This window comes from Cryptomeria japonica, chromosome 11, assembly GCF_030272615.1.
Source record: "Cryptomeria japonica chromosome 11, Sugi_1.0, whole genome shotgun sequence".
Classification (NCBI taxonomy): Eukaryota; Viridiplantae; Streptophyta; class Pinopsida; order Cupressales; family Cupressaceae; genus Cryptomeria; species Cryptomeria japonica.
Window position 1 is genome coordinate 57,967,282 of NC_081415.1, and position 25,472 is coordinate 57,992,753.

General features: G+C 35.6%; 1 protein-coding gene across 3 annotated transcripts in view; it reads left to right on the forward strand.

Annotated features, from left to right (window-relative positions):
* LOC131051361 (protein MICRORCHIDIA 2) overlaps window positions 1–25,472 on the forward strand; it is a 219,274-nt gene that overhangs the window by 123,614 nt on the left and 70,188 nt on the right. For all 3 annotated transcript variants that reach the window (XM_057985847.2, XM_057985846.2, XM_057985845.2), the window contains exons 13-15: window positions 19,817–19,909; window positions 20,147–20,201; window positions 20,319–20,430. In XM_057985847.2, coding sequence (XP_057841830.1) covers window positions 19,817–19,909; window positions 20,147–20,201; window positions 20,319–20,430 — 260 coding nt within the window. The remainder of the gene's footprint in view (window positions 1–19,816; window positions 19,910–20,146; window positions 20,202–20,318; window positions 20,431–25,472) is intronic.

The following is a 25,472-nucleotide window of genomic DNA, read 5'->3' on the forward strand; positions in this document are numbered from 1 at the left end:
TAAAAATAGAATTGCTCAATACTGCCACTTACTAAAAATAGCAAGTCATGGAATACTCCTTCGAAAAACATGATCTTCGCACCCAGAGAAAGAGCTTGGAAAGCTCAGTAATACAACATCATCCAAACAACCAAACCCTAACTTACTAAAAATAGTAAGTTCTCACTTCACCAAAGAATCAAATGCATGTTATGCCACCTTGGAGCTCATGAAAAACTCAGAAGGAAACCATAGACAGAACTGAAGAATTCCCTCCTGGTAAACCCTAAAAAGCTCGAGCAGAACTCCACAAAAGTTGGAAACCTTGATTCTCCTTTCCAAATAGCCTACGGGCCTCCGGAATAGGCCAATGGACCACTGAACTAATCACTACGGAGAAGGGGACATTACAGTAACCTCTAAAGTTGTAATAGGTTGCATATCCATGGAAGTTTCAAGATTAACCTCATTACCCTCCATAGGGTCACCATGAGTGCAATTTACCGAATGTGTTGTAGCCTTAACTTTAAAGCTTGTTTAATTACCTTTTCCATTCTTGTTACCAATTTTAGGGTAGTCCTTTTGTTATGTCCATTAGATTTGCACAATAAACGAGAATTTATTCCCCCCAAGGCTTCTATATCACTCTTGACAATTTTATCAATCATAGGGAATTCAATCATGTTAGGGATTTGAACTCCTTCATTGAAGGAGATCAATACCCTAGCATTCATATGTGAAAGGGTGGTACGAGATTCTTCCACTTGCAGGCTTTTACCTAATGGCTCCAAAACTTTAGGTAAAATCTCCAACTCTCAATAGGAACATTTTTAACTTGAATCCATTTGGGTGTTGAACAAAATAAGATTTCATCTTGGGATACATCTAGTACCCATTGAATGGCGCTTTGAAAAGGGAGTTACCTACATTCCAGTACTTCTTGTCAATCACCCTTTTTTAGATGTTGTGATTCTTTAGGAAAATAACAATCAGTCTAGATTGAATCATCCTACAAAAGGTTATACACACCCCAAGCTTCCTACCCTAGACTGTATTTAACCAATTATCAAGAAACGTTCTTGTAGGTAGGGATTTGTTATCGAAACACAAAAAAGATTGCAATGTTTTTTAATTGTGTTTCCTCTTTCCTCATGGCCTTAACCATTTTTTCACTAGGATTAAGCCTTAAAACCGTAGGAAGGATAGAGTCCTTACCTCCTTTGGGTGCTCCTTTGTTTGTTTCTCCTTCTCCTTGGGGGCTCTCTGAACTGTCTCCTTTGACATTGAACATTGCTTCCATTGGAATCTCCTTGGCTTCTTTCTCTTGCACCACTTGCTTGAACGTTTTGCCACCCTTATCTTCTTCATTAAGATTCACTTGAACAGGTTTAATAATACTTGGGTTCTCCTTTCCTTCCATTTTCTATCTGGTGTCCATACAAGTCGAACAGACCAAGGCACAATCTCATTTGTGTAAATGGATCCAAAGACCAGTGCAAACTACGACAAATAGTTAATCAACCCAAATTACAAAGAATAATGAACTACAAAGAAAACCGACAACGTCCTGAACAACCTAAACAAGGATTGAACACAATAACCAAGGCAAGGATGAGCCAGGTGGATAGCCAATTGCATGCCTCAAGAGATGGAAACCCTTGTACATGCAGTGCTAGAGCCACCCCTCTCCACTGGATCCCCAAAAATATATCTTTAAATAAATTTACATATTTATATTGTTAAAAGTATATTATTCATATATTTTTAATATTATTTATTATATAATATATTGTTTTTATTTTTTTGTTTATACGTACGTATATATATATATGTGTGTGTGTGTGTGTGTGTGTGTGTGTGTGTGTGTGTGTGTGTGTGTAGAATATGAATATCTATATGTATATGTATATGTATATAACCACATTATGAAACATGAGAGCTGAATTGAGAATTCATGCATGTTAATATTCAAATTAACAAAATATAATGTCTAATCATTTGAGTTTTCATTATCAATTTACATACATGTTTAGAAGAAATGAAAGTGACGAAGAGGCCACAACTACAAAATGACATCAAAATGTAGACAACTAGAGTTGTTGTTTATATGCCCATGCCTCATCTTTGCCTACATTAAAATTAAAGTTTGAATCCCCACCTCCTCATCTATTTGTGTGCCATCTTCAAGATCAACACAATTGGAGTGTATCAATGCTTGTGAGTTTACCGAGCCTAAAGTCACAAAGCACTATATATTACCACCAACATCTTTGCTCGTTAAGAGGTAAGTCTATTCCTTTGGACTAACTAAATAAAGTTGTATGTGGATAATTCCTCTCTACGATAGAGGAACTAGTAGCTTGTGAAATGAGGCGAATTGCATGTATCTTTAATTATATTTTATCTTTGCCATGCCATGTCCACCATCCAATAGGGTTTAGCTTGAGTTAATGTAGCTCTATTTGCCTCGCCTCTAATTTGCAAAATGTTGGACTTGAAAGAATTGATAATGACCAACTTCAGTCATAGGGTTTGCTAAATTTCAACCAAAAATTTTAAAATTAGTGAACTTAAAAAAGAAAACTAAAACAATCATTTTAAATTTTGAATATGTTTGTTTGTATTTTGTATTTTGTACACCAATCGGCCCAATTCATAACAAAATAAAGGTAGAGCAGACCAGCAGCACATCTTAGGCGAATTTATCTAAACCCTAGTGTGAACTTGTGACCTGATTGAGGCAAATTCCACCGGCAAAGTGCTATCTAGATTTGTATGTCTTGATTTGTCAATGATATTTCTCGATTGAAAGGGTTTTGGGGGCCTGATATGTTAGGTGTTTGTCTTATTTTCCATTCAATTCATGGTGTATGACACAAAGTTTCTTTGTTTTTAAGGTTTCAGGCTGAGAGCAAGATGCATGATGTGTGGAACAATCATATGCGCAGGTCAAAAATTCAGGATCAAGTCATCCAAGAGTGCTGACAAAGATGAAGGCTAAAAAAAGATTACTCTGCACAAGGAGACATAAGGATGCAGTCACAAGCACTACGACAAGATCCATACCTTCACGGCTATTCAATGGGGGACTCTACTATGACAAGCATTTTTCAACACGAAGAAGTTAAGATTCGGATGTGCAAGTAATGATAGAGATGAATAATGGTGAAATTTTTTGTTTCAACCTAACATGGACATCTCAATGTGCAAGGAGCTGAAATCACAACATGAGGAAGGACTTCACCACATGGCAGAAAGGTCAAGCATCACATTGCAAAGGATGACAAGTTCAAGAATTTCAAGATTTGGGTTCAGCAAGGAAAAATATAAGACAATCTTGAATTTCCTCCAAAAATCCAAGAATCGAGGGTAGAACTACAAGAAGGATTCTTGAACAAGAGTATGTGAAAGTGAAGCATGATCAAGGAATGGAGATAGTTTTAGAAGAGTTAATCAAAGCTAGAGACTTGATCACCAAACTGAAACAATTTGTGAATATGATCCATCATCATCACATCAAGCAGTTGGACAATGTTGAGTATCAAGAGATATTGCTTGAAACACAAACATTTCTTGTGACAATCTACAAGATGTGCATGCTTAGGTGGCACTTGTTCATCATCAACCAAGCAAGAGACGCCATGTCAACCTGTCCAAGAACATTGGATTTGACTCATCTAGTGAAGGAGCAAGTGACACATGGCTCTACATCAAATATTATTCAATAAATCTAACCTATTTTCTCATTGGTTCAAATTTTAAGAAAGACATGTGTCCAATACATTGTTATTTTCTCATTGGTCGAATGGAGTTAGTTGTAACTAACCGTAATTAGGGTTTCCTCATGTAATCTCAGCCATTGGTCTTGAATCAATTAGAGCCATTCATTGTAAATGAGACCTCTATATAAGGCTCAACTCTCTCATTTGTAAGTGTTAATAGAGAATAGATAATAGTGGATAGCTAGCAGTAGAGTAGGAGGAGGAAGCATGGAGTTGTTGCCCAAGACTTGTTGAAATTAATACATGATTTTCATTGAAGCATGGTGGATCCTTATGTGTTGTTGCAACATTTTGCATGGTTTCTTGTTACTTCTCAAATTTAGATAAGGTTCATTGATTATAATGGAGAAATACCATGATATGTGATGAATTCCTTGGTTCGTACTTTTTGTGGTTTGTTGATTGTAAGCTATTGTGTAAAGCTAGCCTGAGTCTCATTGTTGCAACAGTTTGATTGTGAATGTTCAATTAGATTGCACCTGTATTAGGTATTTGAATGAATGGTTCACAGTATGAAAATCTTGCATTACCTTTGGAGATCGCACCAGTGTTGTGTAGTTGTTATCATGACAAAGCAAAGTTTGGATTGAAGGAGTTTGTCTATCAAAGCATCTTCCTTTATCATCATTGTTCTTAGGATTAGCATAGACTCTTTAAACCCTTTCCCTTTCGTCTTTTATTTTCAAAGCTAGTCAATTCCACATTCCAGCTAAGATTCATAAATGTAAGTTCCTTTGCGATTACCACCATTATCACATCACATCACTAAGTCTATCCACAACTTAAAGTCAATTGTTCGCATCGTAAACCTTGGGGTTGTCTCATTTGATCATATTCTTTAGCATATGCGGTTTCTTTGTTCAAGAGAGTATAGACTTGGTATTTTATTTTGTGTTCGAGGTGTCCTTAAAACACATCAACAAAAGGCAAGTGTTTTCATAAGCTATGGCCTGATTCTTTCGCATTTGTCGAGGTTCCTTACAATCCAGTATCCTTTGTATAAATTTTTTTTTATCAAGTTGTAAATAAACCTTTGGCAGGTCCTTGCATAGGCATTAAAATTTCCTTGAAGAATGACATCACATAAAAGAGGAATAAGAAGTCTTTGAGCAAACTTGGGGGTTAAGGATTCCAAAAGGAGGCCTTCCTTGATTTTGGCTAGAATCTTTGATCTTCTGCTCCAATGTTAAATGGTGAAGGAGTAGTTTTTTGTTTTATGCCTTTGGGATGGAGGATTGGTTTCTCAATGTTTACTTGTTTTGGGATGGATATAGGATGAGACATGTATCTACTTTTTTGTCTAAAAGAATGGATCCAAGCTTCAAAAACTTGTTTAAGAAGTTTGAATCTAGAGGAAATTACTTTCAGCTTTTCAATAGCTGCTGTGCAACTTATCTTAGTTGTTGCACAACCTATCTTAGTTGATGCACAACATGAGTTATCTGCTACACAAAGTAGCTTAGATCTAGTGCAACCTTCCTTAGTCGCTATGAAGCCTATCTTAGTTATACATTCTATATTGTTGCACAATATTTCTTTGGTTGTTAGTTATGATTGTTGGCATTGGAAAATTGTTCCCTTTTGGTAAATGAGTTTTTGTGGACCTAAGTTTCATTGCTAATCCCATTATAGTTGTTTCCATATGATGTGACAACAATAATTGTTTTAGTAGTGGTGTTTCACATGCTTTAGGTTGTGAGTGTTTGCTCGATGGTAGAGCGACAATAGAGTGGGCATTTTCTTGGCAAGCAATTGAATGGAGGACATTTTGATAGTTAGAGGAGAGGGAAAAAAGATGCATGCCTCTATTCATGTGAAGTGGAAACCCAAACATCATAGGAAATGGCGACAGTGTAGCAGGTCATTTCTTGGATCACGTGTTCAACAATTGGAGGTGGTTATGTAGAAATCTTGGAGATCATTCCTCTTGGTTAGGCAGTGTTATTCTTGCCCCAGGTTGCAAGTTGTTTAGAGCAGAGATCAAAAAATCGGTAGGACTCACGTAGACTTGGTGTGTCCGGAGCTGGGTGACCCTCAGCAAGTCCTAGGGGCTCGAACTCAGATTCGATCGAGTCTGAGTGAGACTCGCCCTAGGTTGCAAGTTGTTTAGAGAAGAGATCAAAAACTCGCTAGGACTCACCTAGACTTGGCGAGTCTGGAGATGGGTGACCCTTAGCAAGTCCTAGGGGGCTTGGACTAAGATTTGATCGAGTCTAGGTGAGACTCGCCAGACTCGCCGAGTCCAAGCGAGTGCCGTCTCTTGGACTTGGCCAACCTCAATTTTTTTTCATTTTTTAAATATCAAAATTTAAACTCCTTTTTGGCATATGACATTCCCCCATAATATACATGAAATATAACATGATTTAGATCCCCATCTTTGTCTTCAAGACAATTTCATTCTCTTCATCAGAATATACACATGAAATATAACATTTAAGTATAAGAAATACTTTAAGTTATATTTCATGTATGTTTGGGTAGGATGTTTGAAAGTGCCTTCAAATCTCTAGGAATTATAATGCAAATTCTAGGTTTTAGATCTTATAAATTTTAAGATAGTCAAATTTCAGTGATCAACAGGCTCCTATCAACATTCTCTTGCTCTCCCTTTCTCACTCACTTTATCTGCCCTGAATTCTAGACCTATCTCTCTCCCTATCACTCTTCCTATAAACCCTCTCTCTACCTCTCTCTATCTCACTCTCTCCTCTCTCCACCAAAATTTAGGCCTATCTCTCTACCCCTCTCTCTCTCTCACCCTTAGACCCCTGTGAGGGGTGCTACCCTCAACCTCATTTTGGTGTTGCCCCCAAACCCCCATTAAAATATAAGTCTAAGCAAGTAATAGGCGAATCATGATCATAAAAGTCTACATAATACATATCCCTTGTTGCAAATCTTTGCATATTCATAGTTAAAAGCATATTATGGCTGCTACATCATCCAGGATCTACCTTATATGCCTTCATAGGAGGGATGTAGTTTCCTTTGAGCCATATACTTCTAATTATTGTTTTGATATCTGTTTGGAACATTTGATGTCATGGATTTCATATTCCATGAGTTTTGTATAAATTTGACAATGTTTATATATCTAAGTGTGCTATTTCCTTCAACTACAATTTGTGATCAATGGGATCAATGTATACTTTTTTATGTGATCAAATTAGCTTCTATTTGATGATGTTATTGTGTCTTGTTACCCATAAAATTTTAAACTTTTGGTAAGGCGTAAATTTTTATTGATTCCCCTCCTTTTCCTCCCTTGTCGCGGCTTGTCTGAGTTTCTTAACCTCTGTCGCGAGATTATTTACTTTGAGAATTACCCGTTCACTCGACATGCTTAGGGGAGTTTGCAGGAAGTCGGAGCCATTAGAAAGTTGGAGGCTGCCTTTAAAAGAGTTCAATGGTTGCGAACTTGTCCGATCTTCCGACCCTCCAACATCTTTCATATGGTGAATAAGGTTGGGGCTTCTCAAAGCTTTAAGGGACATCTCCGATTTCAAAACGAGGACATTCTAGATGATGTAATTTCAGGCTTATTCAGTACCCTATTGGGGTGGCAACACGAGTGAAGGAAAGGATAGAATCATACTCGAACGTCGCCATAATTAAATGAACTTGTCAGGCCGATAAGAGTAACTGCTTCTTGCCCTTCCTTCTTCTACCTCATCAGCCACGTCATGCACTGCTTCGAGGGAGCAAATCAAGGGAAGATTCACAAAGTACCGTCATTAATGGCATTCAAACGATTAAGGACACGAAAAAGGTGCCGGCATGCGTTACTATGTTTGATGCTGTCATTTTTGCAGAAAACATTAAAGATAGCCAAAAAGAGGAAATTGTCATGATTCGCTCGTATTAGATTGGTTTTGCCTCGTGATGGTGAGTTGCCATTTCACAACCCAGATTTGAATTGGCCAGAAAAAGAGTAGGAAGAAATAGTCCGACAGTTACGGTCTTTTGCATGGAAAGCACGAACTGATTTCAGTGAATATAGGAAGGCCATCACTATATTAGAAAAGATTGCAGAGCAGGCTGAAAATCATGAACAACGCTTGCAGGGTGAGCTCGTAGTAGAAAGGAATTGGGATAATCGTGTTCAACAAAATGGTGCTTAAGGCCAAGAAAGGCCCTCTGGTGCAACCAGACGTCAAATATTTGCAGGATGATATTCTTCTTGACATGAGTGACTACGTCTGGGCAACTATACTTGATGAAGATAGGTTCAACGAAGTTCTATGGGTGCTGATTGAAGAGAAAAGGAAAGCAGACATGATTGACCATCAAATTGCAGGACAAGATGCAGTGCCTGACGAAGAAGAATGACTATGAAGTTAATAGTCCATGAGTAGGGTTTATCCAGTGATTTTTGTTTTCTTTAATAGCATGTTTAAAACGGTTGTTTTCAAAACCGTTATCTTTAAGAAACTGTTTCTTGAAAACATAAAAGACTTGGGGTAATAGTTATAAATAAGTAGTTTAGTAGATCTTTGGGGATTTTTTTTAAGGGGCAAACTTTGTTTTACTCTTAAGAACAAAAACTTCTTTAAGTATATTTCTGTTTACTATTTTGAATATAGAAAATTTGTTGGTGGTTTCAGATATTCGTAATCTTTGAATTATGATGTCTAGATGCTTTTTGTTCTTTTGAATGGTTATCAGTGAATGAATTTATATTTGAGATGGTGAATAGTTTCAGTTTTCTGTTGCTGCAAAGATATTATCTGTGAATGGTATTTTGTGGCGATCTAGTTGATTCAAAATCTTGAAAAATCTAAAAAAATGTGTTTGTAATTTATGCATGCCTTTTCAAAGCTTTCTGGTTAAAAGCTCTTTCCTTATTTGCTTTCTAGTTAAAAGCATTTCAGTTAATTCCTATTCATTGAATATCATCTGAAGGTAGCTGCCACCTTGTAAAATAAGCAAAGAATCAGTCAATAGATAGTTTGTTTGGACTAGTTCAATTGAGGTTACATTTGTCACCTTTGTGGGCGTGAGAATATAGAGTTAGGTGATAAATCTGTTAACCAACATGTCTTTAAGGTTTATTTAATAAAGGGCGCATGAAACAAGTTTTAAATCCTTAAAAAACTCTAAATTTCTTGGGTTTTTCACTTTGGTGAGTTGCTGCCGAGTTTTTTTGCCAAGTCCCCTGTAATATCCTTACGTAAATATTAATATATAATCAATTATCTTATTTCTCATCTTATTAATTTGGTTCTTATATAACCAATTTCTATCTTATATTTTTATATGATCAATATCTAAATATTAATTTATAAACAATGTTTAATATTTAATATTAATTTATAATCAATAATAATTAATATTAAAAAAATAAAAAATTAATCCCAAGTATTGAAGCGCTGTTTTAACAGTTATAGTCAATAACATTTAATATTAAATTAAAGCCATATGATCGAAGTGCTGTTTGAAAAGGCACGATTCCATTATTCTTAGCAATGGTTTATTGAGAAACAGACGATGTATGGAAGGGGTGCAAGGAAAGGGTGTTGACTAAGAGCCACGTCCTTGCACACAAGACCGTTGAAGAAGCTTATAAGGACAGGATTCCAAGAGGGAGAGGGCATCGAAGGAAAATAGAAGGAAAGGTTGTGATTGGCGGATTGACAACAAGTTGTTATACTGTGCTGCAAACGGTATGTCTATTCCATAATTATTACAGAATTTATGCTTCTTTCTATGAACTGTTCTGCAGTTATATACATTTGTAATAATGTCTGAAATATAAATGAAGATATCTATATATATATATAATGTTTGATCAGACAAATAACAATAGTAGAATGTAAAATCAGAAAGAACTCTTAAGTTAATAACAGTAAGAAGAATATATTTATATATAATGCTTGTTACTACTTTCAGTATTTAAGAAAGTTGGGGATGGAGTTGTTTCCAAAGAGGGGCAGTCTAAAGCCAATCAATATGCTGATTCCCAAGATAGGGTAAGGATCAGCTTCTCATAAACTTTGAGGGCATGGTCGCAAGATAGGGTAAGGGCTTGGATCCATAAACTTTGAGGGAGCCTATTGTATTCTGGTTTCTAAGCACTTTGGTATCATAGACATCCTCTTCTTCCTTAGAACTGAAGTAGTAACAAAGGTTGACACTTGCATTATGAATTATGGATGATAAAATTAATTATCTATTGACGTGGCTAAAATCGTATTGCTACAACTCTCTCCAGCCAACGTAGAATAGAATGTTCTTGCCGAGTATCCTATCCTCTCTTGTGTGTAAGGAATCCCTAATGCTGTTTTAGTTGATCAAAGGGGACAACCTCAAGGTTCCAAATGTTAATTCGTGACTGCGGGATAACTCAGCGGTTTGATGTGTTTTGTTGGAAACACAAGGGGCCTTACGTTTGCAACAAGATGGTCCACATCTAACGATGCTGTGATTCTCAGATTGGGAAATAAAATCAAAAGGGAAGGGTTTAGGGATCCTAACGACAATCATGATAACAACTAATGCAACGGGTAGATAGATTTCGATAAACCAGTTCTTGTTTCGCCAGAAACATCCTCACAATTTGACAAGGACGGTGCAAGCTCCAAAGGATAAATGGATTTTCAGACTATGGGGATTCATCTAGGCACCCAATTCTGGCGCAACCTAAAATGAATACCTACAGTTGAACTAAGCACAGTTTTGGGTTCAAACTAACCATGCACAGTGACCTACAATCAGTAGATCCCCAATGGTATGAACTTGAAATGCTTCAAATACCCCCCACAATTCGCCATTAAAACCATTGAACTCTAACTAACCAACTGAAGGGAAACCATGCAAACAAAAGAAAACAAAGACAACAAATACCATATTTCAATGTTCATAAATTTGCTTCAGCTGCCATTACAACAATTTCCTGCAGCAGTTCTTATCTACTCCTAATAGTCTAACTACTAAAATCTAACCTTCTACAAAAACTCTAACCCTTTACAATGAGAGGCATCTTGCCTTTTATAGATTTTACAAATTGAACCAGAGGCCAAGATTGATTGCATCCAAGGGCCTTGATCTGCCTTCTAGAACTTGGCAACTTTAACCCATGCCTAGTTAATCCTCAGTTATCCTCCCAACCACTTTCTCAACTACCGACCACTGTTTGACATTAATTCAAGTCAATCCGGTAGTTGAAAATAATTGACTTGTGTCCCTTTGTTTTGAATACATTAGACGGGGCCCACAGATAGTTATTTTACAATAAAGCATTTCAGTTTTTAAATTGATATTCTGGAATTAATTCCAGCTGTGTAATTCTTAGAATGCATTGACTTGTAGCATTCTAAGTGTTCTTTCATTTTCAGTCTTTCCGGTTCAACGGCGGCGTGCATCTCCGTACTTGTCTTTTTATGCTCTGCAACGCGCTCTTCATCTTCGCTTCCTGGCGTTGATCGCAATCATGTCTCCAATTTGCGTTTCAGGTTGACGTCTTAGCTTTCCCGATGTCGTAGATCTACAAACAATAAATTTTGAACCTCATCAATCATTTTGAAAAATTAAAGGATTTAAGTAAATATCCTTTGCGAAATTAGGGTTTTAAGGTCAAAATGGTGACTTTTTAAACAAATATGTCAAATTTGAAGGATATGTGATTTTCTCTTTGTTGTTTTAAAAAAAATTGGGCATTTAGTTCATTTTGTGTGATTTTACTTTTAAATGTTTTAAAATCCCTGACTTATTAATTTCGGGCGAATTGACCTTTTTGCGAGATTTCTCATTGACTTGGCACTTTTTCCTCATCAGTTGCAAAATACGGGTTCTTTGTTCAAAATGAGCGATTAACCCCTTTTAAACGCCCTCTTCCTTTGTACTAAAAATCGGGCCTTTCGATGAAAAGAAGAGAACATTATATTTGCAACTTAATTTAATAACTCCCCCCACATTTTGGTAGACTTAAGGCCAATTGGACAAAGAGGCACGATTTTTGGCTTTTTAAAAATAAACTTTTCCTTTTTAATATTTCGGGCCATTTGTTCAGAATGGGCGATTTTTACTTTGATTCAAAGTGCCCCCTTTGCAAATTTCGGGTTATCAGCTCGATTTGAGAGATTTATTTCTTTTTCTCTTAAACGTCATTTTTATAAACAAAAATCGAGCAATCTGTGTGAAATATGAGATTACACCAAAATCGGCCATTTGGGAGAGTATGTGCGACTTAGGGCTTATTTCCAAACGCCCAGCTTTAAGCGAACTTCAGAAATTTTGATTGGAATGCACGAGGTCATAAGGCGACCCTCCTCCTTGTTTCATGAAACTCGGCCATTCTCAAGGAAATGCGAAATAATACCAACTGCGAGGTTTTGTGCGATTTTGGTTTTGGCCATATAAGATGAAATCCGCGATTTTCTTCTTGCGTTTTGATTCGCCTGCGGTCTACCAAAATGAGAGCTTTGATCAGAGGGTGCGACTTGAAATACACAACTTACCTTTACACTAAACGCCCTTTCCCCTCTGATACAAAACATTCAGACTTTCGGGCTTCAACACGCGAATTTGGTTTTCGTATTGGAGGATTTCACAATTTTAGGTTTTTGATTCTGAATGGCCAACCAGCCTAAGCTAGCAATTCGGGGTTTCATATTAGATGAGCGAATTTGCCTCTCTGAAAATGAATGGAAGGGCCGATATTTGATAGAATTGGGCTAATTAAGGTGAAATGAGCGAACCTCTGGTCCTATCTTTGACTTGTGAAATTTTATTTCTTTGTGAGAAATTTGGGTATTTTGATGCTAATGTGCGACTTTGCTTTAGGCTGGGTTTTTTTGTTCTCTTCTCTGTCGGGCAGATTTCAAAAATTACACCCCCCCCCAGGGTGGGGTGTGCATAACGCACAACATTATCTTGTATGATAGAATTAATTATCTAGTATGGTAGATGAACAATTACTTATTAATAATTGATAAGTTAATTGAACTATGAAATATCACAGATTTGATTCATGTTAAGATAGATTTGTCTCCTAATCAATTTAGTTTAAGTCATAAGTATATTGAAATAGATTAATTATGGTTAAAACAGGCTTAAACCTAGTAGGGGACATTACAATTGGTATTAGAGCTATATATTGTGATCCTGTGAAAGGTTATGTTGATGCAAACTAGCCAAAGGGCACAAAGAGCTTTAGAAAGGGAAAGGAGGAAACTTGCAACAAGTTCCAATCCTAATCAAAACAATAATATGGCTGAACCTGATGAGATGAGGACATTTATGGAGATAACAACCAAGACATTGATGGAACAAAATGAAAGAACCCAAGTCCTCATGCAAGCCTTGCAAAACATGAATACCTCAATCAATGATCTTAGAACAAATTCGAGTGGAAGGGACACTAGTACAAATCACTCAGAATATAGTAGTAGATCATCCACACCTAAGATCCCAAAGCCATCCTTCCTACCAAGAAATGATAAACCAAAGGAGGAAGAAGAAATTAATCCTCTCTATAACAGCATAGAGGAAATGGCAGAAGCATACACAAACTTAAGTCCTGAAGTAAGAAAGGTCATATCATTCAGGGAGTTTTGTGAAGCAAAGAAACATGAGACCTCTAGGAGAGAAAAGGAACTTTCAAGCAAGGACTTAAAGCATAAGATAAATAAGGTAACCCTCCTAAACTTTGATGGGTAAGATAAAATCACAGCCCATGCTCAGTTGCAAAAATTAAATACTTATTTGTCCGCCAGTCCTATGACAGAAGAGGATGCAATCCAATTTGACATCCTACAGTTGGAAGGCTTAGCCCACGAATGGTGGCACCATGGGATCCTCACCCAAGGGCACCAAAATATAACTTCTTATGAAGAATTCTCACAAAAATTGATTAAAAGGTTTGACTGTAAACATCCCCAAAAAGACTTCAAGGATATGACTCAGTAAAAACAGCTAGGGACAATGGATGAATACATCACTAAATTCCAAAGAATTGCAGTAAGAGTTGCAAGGATAGATGAAGATAGTCTAACCTATCTATTTGTGGAATGGCTGAAAGAATCATCGAGAGGATTGGTAGGTGCGCTCAATCCAATAACCCTAGATGATGCTATTGAAAAGGCCTTAAGATTAGAATCATCAACTCCTAATACCAAAGCTCCAAATGATCATACAAAAGCTTTTCACAAGAAGGACAATCACCGCAAGGGTTACCTAGACAGAGATGAGCTTAAAAGAAAGAACTTATGCTTCAAATGTCAAGAACCTTGGGAAAGAGGGCACAACTGTCATAAAGGAGGTTTAGATAAGAAAAAATCATGCTATAGTTGCAAGGAGAGATGGGAACCATAAATGTTAGAGCCAAGCCCACCAATTAGAAGCAACTTCTGAGGAGAGAGAAGAGAATCCCAAGAAGAAGGCTAAGTATGGTGAAGAAGAGCAAGCAACTCTAGCCACTATCACTCAAGCTTCAAAACACCATTCTTTCTGCATTAAGAGCATCTTAGAGGACAAAAAGTCATCACCTTAGTGGATAGCGGAGCCTCTCACAACTTCATAGATGAAAAATTGGTGGCGAAAAGGAAGTTGGAAACTAAAAATGTCAAAGGATTTACAGAAGCAATTGCGACAAGAGCCATTGGATGCTGATATAATATTAGGCACCTCTTGGATACACTCCGTGTGATGCTTTATGTTTGATCTACCCAACGTAACAATCCGTTTCTAACATTATGGGCAAGAGGTAACATTAGAAGGATTACCCAACGAATCTCCGAAGGTAGTCTCTTGTAAAAGAATGGAAAGAATTTTTAGGAAAGGACATGGAGAATGGGCAGCTTAGTGTATGATTCTTGATAAGTTCACCCTACAAGACAAAACCACACACATTGATATACGTCCCATTCTTAATAAGCATAAAAAAATATTTGATTATATCCCTCTAGGGCTACCCCCCAAGAGAGGATTTGAGCATATCATAGAATTGGAAAAGGGAGCCCAATCCATAATCACCACTCCATATAGACACCTACAAAAGTTTAAAGAAGAGATAGAATGGACTATAAATGAATTACTTGAGATGGGCCACATTCAACCAGGTTCAAGCCCATTCACATCATTAGTTATACTTGTAAAAAAGGAAGACGAGACAATGAGGATGTTTATAGATTACAAAGCATTGAATAAAAACACTATTAAGAATCGATGTCCTATTCCTAGAGTGGATGAGCTTCTAGATGAACTCCATGGGGCCAAGTATTTTTCTAAGATCGACTTTAGGTCAGGATATCTCCAAATAAGAATGAGAGAGGAGGATATTCCAAAAACAACATTCAGATGCCACCATGGACATTTTGAATTTCTAGTCCTACCCTTCGGATTAACAAATGCCCCTGCTACATTTCAATCTTGTATAAATCATACTTTTAGGAAGCAACTGAGAAAATTCTTGTTAATATTCTTTGATGTCATCCTAATACATAGTAAAACATGGGAGGATCATCTTAGGCATATTGATGAAGTATTAGAAATTCTTGAGCAAGAATCACCATATGCCAAAGCTTCAAAGTGTGAATTTGGATTAAAGGAAATTCTATACTTAGGCCACACGATCAGTGAGTAGGGTGTATGCGTTGACAAAGAGAAAATCAAGGCTACTAAGGAATGGCCTAGACCCACAACCTTAACTTAGCTAAGAGGATTTATTGAACTATGCAGTTATTACCGAAGGTTTGTGAAGGGATTCTCAAAATTGCAGCCCCCCTCACAAACCTAACCAAGAAGGGAGTTTTTGGATGGAATGAACAAGGTCAACAAGCCTTTGAAGACCTCAAAGTGGTAATGAGCACATGTCTTGTTTTGGCCATTCCCAACTTCTCTTTACCATTTGAACTTCAATGTGATGCATCTGGAGAGGGCATTGGTGCAGTCCTCATGCAGAATAAGCACCCAATTGCTTTTGAAAGCAGAAAAATCATTACTACCGAAATGTTCTACTCTATCTATGATAAATAGATGTTGGCTATTATGCATGCCTTGGCAAAATTTAGGCAATATTTGGTTTGTGGAATTTTTTTGGTCAAAACAGATAATAATAGCTTATAGTTCTTTTTAAAACAAAGAGATCTTAACGATCATCAACAAAAGTGGGTAAGCAAACTACAAGCTTACAATTTTGCCATAGAATATGTTGAAGGGAAGAACAATATGGTAACCGATGCATTGTCTAGAAGGCCCTACTTATGTATGATAACAAATATCATAGCAGATTGGAAGCACTCCATTATTGCGGAATATGCCAAAGTCTCCCATGAAAATGACATCATGGAAGGGAACATACAATGTGAAGATTATAAAGTAGTAGAGGAACTCATCCTCTTTAAAAACAAAATATACCTTACACCTAGTTAAAAAATGAAGGCAAGAATTATTAAGGAATTCCATGACGACCCCTTAGCAAGACATTCAAGAATTACAAAACATATAAGAAGGTGAGGGAAAAATATTCTTGGAAAGGACTTAAGAAGGATATATTCAAACATGTCCAAGAATGTATGACATGCCAAAGGAACAAGGCAGAGTAAACACATCCAGTAGGCCTACTTCAACCTCTACTAGTACCAGATCAGAAATGTTAAAGTATCTCCATGGACTTCATAGTGGGCCTCCCAAAAATCCAAGGAAAGGATTGCATACACGTAGTAGTGGATCAACTGACCAAATATGCACATTTTATGGCCATATGTACAGAGTATAGAGCCCCTCAAATTGCCGAAGTTTTCTTTAAAGAAGTGTTTAGGCTACATGGGTTGCCAAAGAACATTGTCAGTGATAGGGATATCCAATTTCTTAGCTTGTTTTGGCAAGAGCTTTTCTGCTTAGTGGGCACGGAATTAACACCTAGTACAAGCTATCATTCTCAAACTGATGGACAAACGGAAATCGTTAATAAGTGGATAGAAGGATATTTGAGGAATTATGTTATAGGCTAACAGAATGCATGGGTAAAATGGTTGCACCTCGGCGAATATTGTTATGATACTACACACCATCTATCAATTGGAATGAGCCCATTTAAAGCTCTATACAATTATGAGGCTACTTGTTTTGGGAGTTCAATTCTTCCAAAAAGCAAGGTACCAAGAGCTAAGGATTTTGCACAGCAGAATGTTGACATCATGAATGTTCTCAAAGATAACCTCCACCATGTGAAGAACCAACAAAAGATCTATGCTGACCAGAACCGAACTGAATGGACATTTGAGGTTGGAGATTTTGTCTTCTTGAGATTACAACCATATAAGCAATCTTCCATCAAAATTAGTGGAGCAGAAATTTGAGCACCCGAACCTTAAATTGCTTGAGGACAAGCAAATTTAGGAAGGGTGGACTATAATATCCCTATATAAATATTAATATATAATCAATTATTTTATTTGTCATCGTATTAATTTAGTTCTTATATAACCAATTTCTATCTTATATTTTTATATAATCAATATCTAAATATTAATTTATAAACAAAAATAATTAATATTAAATAATATAATAAATTAATCCCAAGTATTGAAGTGCTGTTTTAACAGGTATAGTCAATAACATTTAATATTAAATTAAAGCCATATGATCAAAGTGCTGTTTGAAAAGGCACAATTCCATTATTCTTAGCAACAGTTTATTGAGAAACACACGATGTATGGAAGGGTGCAAGGAAAAGTGCTGACTAAGAGCCACGCCCTTGCACACAAGACCATTGAAGAAGCTTAGAAGGACAGGATTCCAAGAGGGAGAGGGCATCGAAGGAAAATAGAAGAAAAGGCCATGATCAGCAGATTGGTGAGCTGAGACCAGTTGGTAGAGAGGATGCTGATAGAAGGTAGAACATTGTGCAAGTGTGGCAACATTCCTTCAAGCATCCCATTTCAGCAGATATTGCATGTTGAGTCATTTGGAATGATACAACAAATTTTAGACTGCTTGCAAGTGGACAGTAGATCCTGTGTCAGAGGTATTGTTCTTCATTTTTCATTGTTGTAAGTAGAGCTGCTGGTCATGAACCATTTTAGGATGGTCTATCGGATGCATTTAAGTCACATCGAGGCATTCCAAACATGTATGGATGTGGATTAGTGTCATGAGGATCATAGCTCTATCTTCCTGGAGTTGCTCAGTTGAGGGTTTCTTCAAAGTAATCTTATGTTGCATGTTGTTGTGTGTGTGATGCAAGTTATTAACTGCATTTGAGATGTTTTATTTAAGTGCTTTATTGCATATGTCATAAGCAATCATTAGAGGTGGTACAGTGCATGCAAAGGTAATTGGGAGCATCTCCATTTAAATCTATATGTTATGAATCGGACTGTGGCATAGCTGTTCTTGGTTTATACATCAATCAAGGGGTTTGGGAATGAATAATATTTTAGCAGCTGGATTTCTAATAATTATGTTTTGACTCTTGAGCAGAATTCTTACATATATCAATTATTACATAGCTCTAGCATTCGTTCATGTATGTTCATATGTTTGATTCTTAGGAAGGTGCATTGTAAAGATAAATTATATCAGTTGCATTGCCATAGGTCTCTCCTGTTAGCATTTGATGAATTTGTGTAGCATTTGATAAATACACACATTTTATATACATTAAAATAATGCTGCCTTCTATCAAAAGTTCAATGGCAAGACATGATTAATATCAATCTGAGAAACAAAGTAAGATGAAGCTGGAGGGAGGTAACAAATTGCAAGGTAGATAGATATCAAGAAAATGAAGAAAGTGGGCCCCTTCCGACTCAAAGCCTGTTAAGGTTTGAAAGTTTTATTTTTGGATTTGTAAAAGCTTCTGGAGATGAACTGTGTATAGTTTTATTTTTATTAGTGTAAAGTTATTTCAATTTTAATTAAAGAACAAGTTATGAAGTATGAACTATGAATGCTATATATGGATATGAGGAATTATGTGAATGTCTAATAATTCTGATTTTTATCTGCAGGTCTGAAGGAGAGAGATCATTTAATATTTTCTATGTCTTCTCCAAATGAATTCAATTGGCATATATATCATTTAGGCAACCGGTCAATTGGTGTATTGACCGGTCATGCCTTTTAGGCATGACCGATCAATGCACCCATTGATCGGTGCCTTTACAATTATACCATTAACACAATGCTGATTATCGGTTCAAAAACCCCCGATAGCATATTGTAATATCATAATATAATGACTGATCAATTTAATGAATCGGTTCATATAAACACCGATGATTCAAAGTGCACGATGAATATAATCCAACCGGTGCATTTGTTAACCAATGTTAATGCCAAATGAAGCGGTGTATTCATTAAACCCGATAACAAATATGCTCGATATAATTAAGCCCGATAATCATATGCAATATAAATCAGGCATGAAGCATGTAGATAAATAACAGAACAAGGAAGGTTAGGAATATCTTATCTTGCATAAGCTACCATGCATTAACAATTAGTATCTGTGTCCAAAGAAATTATCATGAGATGATGAGGTTACAGTAATTTCATAATTCAAGAAATGATCAGTAAGTACTAAAACAGAAAATTGCCATCTGAGGTGCTTACAGAAGAAAGAACTTGGAAAATAACTCCTGGATTTAAAAAGTTTTATTTTTGGATTTGTAAAAGCTTCTGGAGATGAACTTTGTATAGTTTTATTTTTATTAGTATCTGCGTCCAAAAAAATTATCATGAGATGATGAGGTTACAGTAATTTCATAATTCAAGAAATGAATAGTAAGTACTAAAACAGAAAATTGCCATCTGAGGGTGCTTACAGAAGAAAGAACTTGGAAAATAACTCCTGGATTTAAACTTTAAAGACAATTGTTGATTTTGTTTAGGTTGGAAACCTGAATGTTTGCTTGAGAATGCCATTTTCCTGTATGTCAAGTGAATATATATCAAAGTGTTTCTGCAATTTTTAGCATATTTTTCCTATTCATTAATTTGGAATAGATCCCTTCTCCACAGAATTGAGTGCTTCTATTTGGTATATTATAAGCATTGAAGCGTTTAGGATCATGTCCACCTGTCTCATGAAATGTTTGCTATGTATTCAGGCATTTGTGGCAATTAGCATAGGGTTTGCACCAGAAGCACCTGCAATTAATGTTCATGGATTCAATGTATATCACAGGAATCGTCTTATTACAGTGAGTATTCATTCTTGGTAGTGAGAAGTCAAACACCAGTATAAGAAATGTGAAATTAATTTCTGACTCCTTAATAATACGCTATTCCACTATGTTCCAGCATCTTTAATTATGAGAAAAGTGCTTTATATTCAACTATGAATACAGCCTGTCAAATATGACGTTTTCCAGTATTTTATTACATATTTCAATTTTTACAATAAAAATTTATTCCAACTTATTATTAATGCTATTCAGCCCTTTTGGACAATCTGGCCAAGTAATACAGATAGTAGAGGACGAGGTGTTGTAGGTATGTTCCCAAAGTGAAAGTATCTTGTGTAATGCAAAGTGTGATATCTACAGCTAAGGTGCCTGATAGGACAATGAACTTATTATAGGCTTGCTTGACCATCTAAATGCTTAACAGGTGTTCTTGAAGCAAATTTCATAGAGCCTGCACACGATAAGCAGGATTTTGAAAGAACAGCATTATTGCTACGACTGGAGGCAAGACTGAGGCAAATGACTGCTGATTACTGGTAGGTGATTCAACATACCAAAAGATTATTTCATTCAATAAGTTAATAGAAGCACTGTGATTTTCATTTTGCAATTCAGAAAATTTTAAATTGGATGGGAATGGATAAAAGATATCATTTATTTTGTCTCTTCTCTGAAGATTGCAGGCATCCTTTATGCCTTTGAGAGAGTTTCATGCAGTTTACAGTACCATTTGATTGTTTTGGTATTCTAAAACTGTATTTTATTTTAAGGAACTAGTGTTTAAGTTCTATCAGGTAACCTTTCTTGTCCTTCCACACTATGCGAGCCTTAATCAATATTAATCCACCGAATTTTAAAATTCTGTAATTGTTATTGTTACATACATTTAATACTACTCCCTTTATTGCTACATCCTTCATTTAGCGTAATTAATTCATTCTGCTTTCATCATCTTTTCCTTTCTCCACACAAAGGCCACAAACAAAACAAAAGAATAGTTTAAAAAAATGGAAAACTGAATGTTGGGCCAAATTGTGGGACCATAGTGACATGTTTCCAGAGACAACTTGGACACCACCATTGGGCTTGTGGCTTAAAATACACTATTCACAGGTTAGACACTTATAGGATTATTTTTAAATTAAAGATAATGATGGATTCAAAACAATATAAAATTTAATTTTACATAATGAAATGTGGAATCCACAATTACAATTTAACTTTCAAAAAGCTACAGCAGTGTGTTTCTGGTGTCTGTAGTTTTTACAAATTGAACCACAATGGCAATTTCTGATCTAGAGTTCAAAATTCACAATAACAAAAAATAAATTAGCCATAATAAGAGTCCATGCTACCTAATGGGTTTCAATGGGCATTGCTTATTTGTAATCTGATCAGGGTATGCCACTTTCTTCAATTGTTCATAGGTCACAGCCATCATGGCTTCTTCCTTTTCCATGTGCACATGATTGACATTTTTTGATCTATGCCTTGGAAAAGCATCACGATCATTACTGCTGGTGTTTTAAATTGTCACTTTTATGACAACACAAAATAGAAGAATGAATATGTTAAAAGCATTCTTCAAATTATAAGGGTAAGCTCCCTGAGATTTGACTAAACTTAAATAAACTAATAGAGCCTGTAAATACTTACACTATACAAATCATCAATGGAGGGATTTGCATTTAATACAAAATATCGCTTGGACTATGTTTTTGTCTTGCAGGAAGCACCAAACTACCAGTAGCGAAGACTGCGGTGAGTTTTTCAGATTAAGGTGGAATAACAACTCAAGCAAAAACAAACACAACTTCCTACTAGTTAAAACTGCTGGAAACATTTGCCATTGCGCCAAAATATTGAACTATCAACACCTGATACAAACGCTAAATTTAACCTGACCCATGGGAGGCGGTTAAGCCATGTCACAAGTCCCCAAGGAGGTGCTGACCACCAAGTCAACAATCTCCCCCTCAGCACAAACTGATCCTTCAACATCCATTGAAGGGAGACTCGAACCCGTGACCCAAGGCTCTGATACCAATTGTTTGAACCGTTTGCCGTTGCACCAAAAGCTCGAACTATCAACGCCCGATACAGACTCTAGATTTAACCCGACCCACTGGAGGCGGTTAAGCCATGCCACGAGTCCCCAAGGAGGTGCTCGCCACCAAGTCAACAAAAACAGAGACTAATGTTTAGCTACAAACAAGATTTGATTACTTAACACCAATTGACACTATTTATTGGCTAAATTAGAGACCAATAGATTAGCATTGATGTAGGAAATGATAAAATGAAAGAACATCACATGATTCCTTAAGTAAATTGTTGAAGGAATACACAAAATTGTTACTTCGATGAGCAATAAACATCAACATAAAGTTTGACAAGATTGTGCAATTAATTCCACTCATGGAATTGCAAACATGGTATTAATAGTTACATAATAACATTAACAACTAGTCAGTTTCTTTAGCATAAGTGTAACATTCACTGTCTTTCATTACTAACACAAACACATTAACTTGACTTCAACCTTGGAATGACAATTTTTGTAGCATAAGTTTGACATCCGCTTTCAATACATTGTATGTGTAGATGATACATATTTATAACCTTCCATTTGTTGCTCCTTGAAGCTTAAAAAAAATGTTTTGAAAGCAATTCTATCCTCATCATCTAATAATATAAAATATTACTTTCTTTCCATTTCACTTTTCATCTTGATTGTACATCTAAATCAAGGGCTCTAATCTTCTAATTTGCTTGAACTAGCCGTCGTCACCTTTAAAAAATAATAAAATATTGATATGCTTCATCTTGAATGTCACATTGAATGGAGGGCTTGAATTCATCGTTTTTCTCTTTTATTTTGTTTTATTTGATGTTCATCTTCCTCTTGGGCTGGTATACTAACTTGGGTGCCACTTTTTCTTTATTCCTTGTTTCATTTTGGCAAGAAAAACATGCCTATTTTCTTTTTAGTCAATGTTCTAGCTCATTAATATCAAGTGTAGATTCTATGGCACTAATGCCAATTTTGGAACTTTTATGACTTGGTGCCAAGTGGAAGTTTCTTCACTTGACATCGAATGGAACTTTTGGTCACTTAACTCTAGTTGAAGGTTTTCATAATTTGATGCCATTTGATGCCCCCATCTTTGACCTAGAGCATAATAGCAATAAAACGCTGTCATAACCCCTCTTTGGACATGGGATTAAATAAAGATGATAATTAAAACATTTATTAATTAACATTTAATAATATTGGAAAATCGTCTCATTTATGAGACTTCACGATTTTCCTTTAATATATGATTATTAATATTTATTATTTGTTATGATTATTATTTATTATTATTGTTTTATTTTAATGTAACGTTCATATTTCAAATTATTAATATTATATTAACTATTAAAGAAGTTTTACCATTAAAACATAAAATAGATATATCGAATATATTACACTGACCGAGTCAACTTAGTTCACTAATTAATATACATTGTATTATGTATATGAATCAACTATTATATGATTCGATTCTATGAGATAATTAATATGAATCGATTAATATATGAATCGATTCTATGTAATGCTTAATATATATAAATTGGTTATTATATAAATCAGTTCTATGTTATGATTAAATATGAATTGACTCTTTGTTAAAACGTGTTAACTTAGTCTTTTAGACGTGTTAATGCTTGACCATATTACAACATCCAGATCCTGGTCCATCATAGCCATGTCGAGATGTGCCATTCACAGTAAATAATCGCATATGAGTCACTCATAATTGTAAACAAAAGCTATCAAGGAATAATTGGAGAAATTAAGATGCGGTAATATTGGTAATGAGGTACTAAAGAAAACGATGACTTAATAAGAGTAGAAATATCGATATTCTTATATCCGTCGCTCCCAGACTTGCTCATGTTCAGCAATCACATTATATTGAGCGCCACATAAAATTGAAGGTATATCGAAGATTGATATATCCATATCTTCAATGATAGAACCAAACTTAACGGCGATAAGGAAAATCTTCTCTATTGCCGAATCATAGAATGAGAACGCAGATTCTGGGTATGATGAAAGTGAGGTGCCTTTATGTATTGGTGGCCAATTCCTTTGACCATAGTCTGAGATAAGTTCTCAAGAGATTCTATAAAGAAAACGATGGAAAGACCACATGAAGATTATGTTTAAAATAACCGACTGATAGTACAACTGAAGCAAATTCACTATGATCATGGGTTGATCCCCTATAAGAAGTATGAATAGAGCAATTGATACTTCCAAATACGATAAAGCATGAATATGTCATTTGAGAGTGTCGTGGATAATAATATGTATCAGAACTATGGTGCCGCCCAAATGCTCCACACTATTGATTACTATAACGAGAAGAATTAATAATTAAATCAAGACCTTCACTATTTCAGAAAGGACTATCGGGAACTAATCAATAATTAATTAGAAATTGTATTACCAAGAGGTGCGATTCATTAAAGGTTAATATAATTTATCAAAGGATATGACTCTAGAGAAGAATCACACCTTTACAAACCAAGACGCAGATATAAAGACATGCGATTTGCTCACTATCATGATCGGGGATTAAAGATCCGATTAAGGGTTGAAGAATAAATAACCAATAGTTTATACATTTAGGTTAAGACCTTAACTAACCATCATCGATTAATAACTTATTTTCCTACTAAGGGATGCGATTAATATTCACGGAGATCCACGATTAAGAGAAGGATGTGTCTGTTCCAAATCAAAGAGATGTAACTATTCAGGATTAGAAGATATTAATAAGGAATCCATATTCATTAGAGGATCATGGACCATTTCTTATTTTTATTTATATCCTTGTTGGATCACTCAAGTGAGCAAGTCCTGTCGGCATAAACTGGTTGCATAGACATAAAATACAAAATCAGGAAGAGCGCCATTGTTGTAAGTTTACAAAGACAGATCAGAAACAGCACTATATCGCTGTAAGTGATATCATACACATTTGCATATTCATAAAGACATATCAGGAGCAGCTGATCACCCATCGCTATAAGCGACATATATATATATATATATATATATATATATATATATATACTGATCAGAATATATTACAGCATACTTTCCATTGTCGAATCAGAGACAGCTACCAATCACATTGATTACACAAATCTGATTGCATAATACATATTGTTTAGCAGAAGCTTAGTTTTGTAATTAGGATCACCCTTGCACAATTGTCATCAATCATATTAGAGACCGCAGAGATAATCTTAACATTGATTGCATTCCTCTAAGTATGGATGTATAGATCAAAATCATCTTGCATATACCTAAGTGTTGAATCAGAGATAGCAGTGGAATTGTTCCCATATATCATATATCATCAGATTATAAATGATATCAATTGTATAACATAAGGATAAATCTCTTAGAAGTGGTATCATAGACTATTATTCTTACTTGAATCATTATCATTTTAGACATTATTAGAGATTAAAGAAGTCTCTTGCAATTGACTTGCAATACAACTGTTCCCTAATTTCC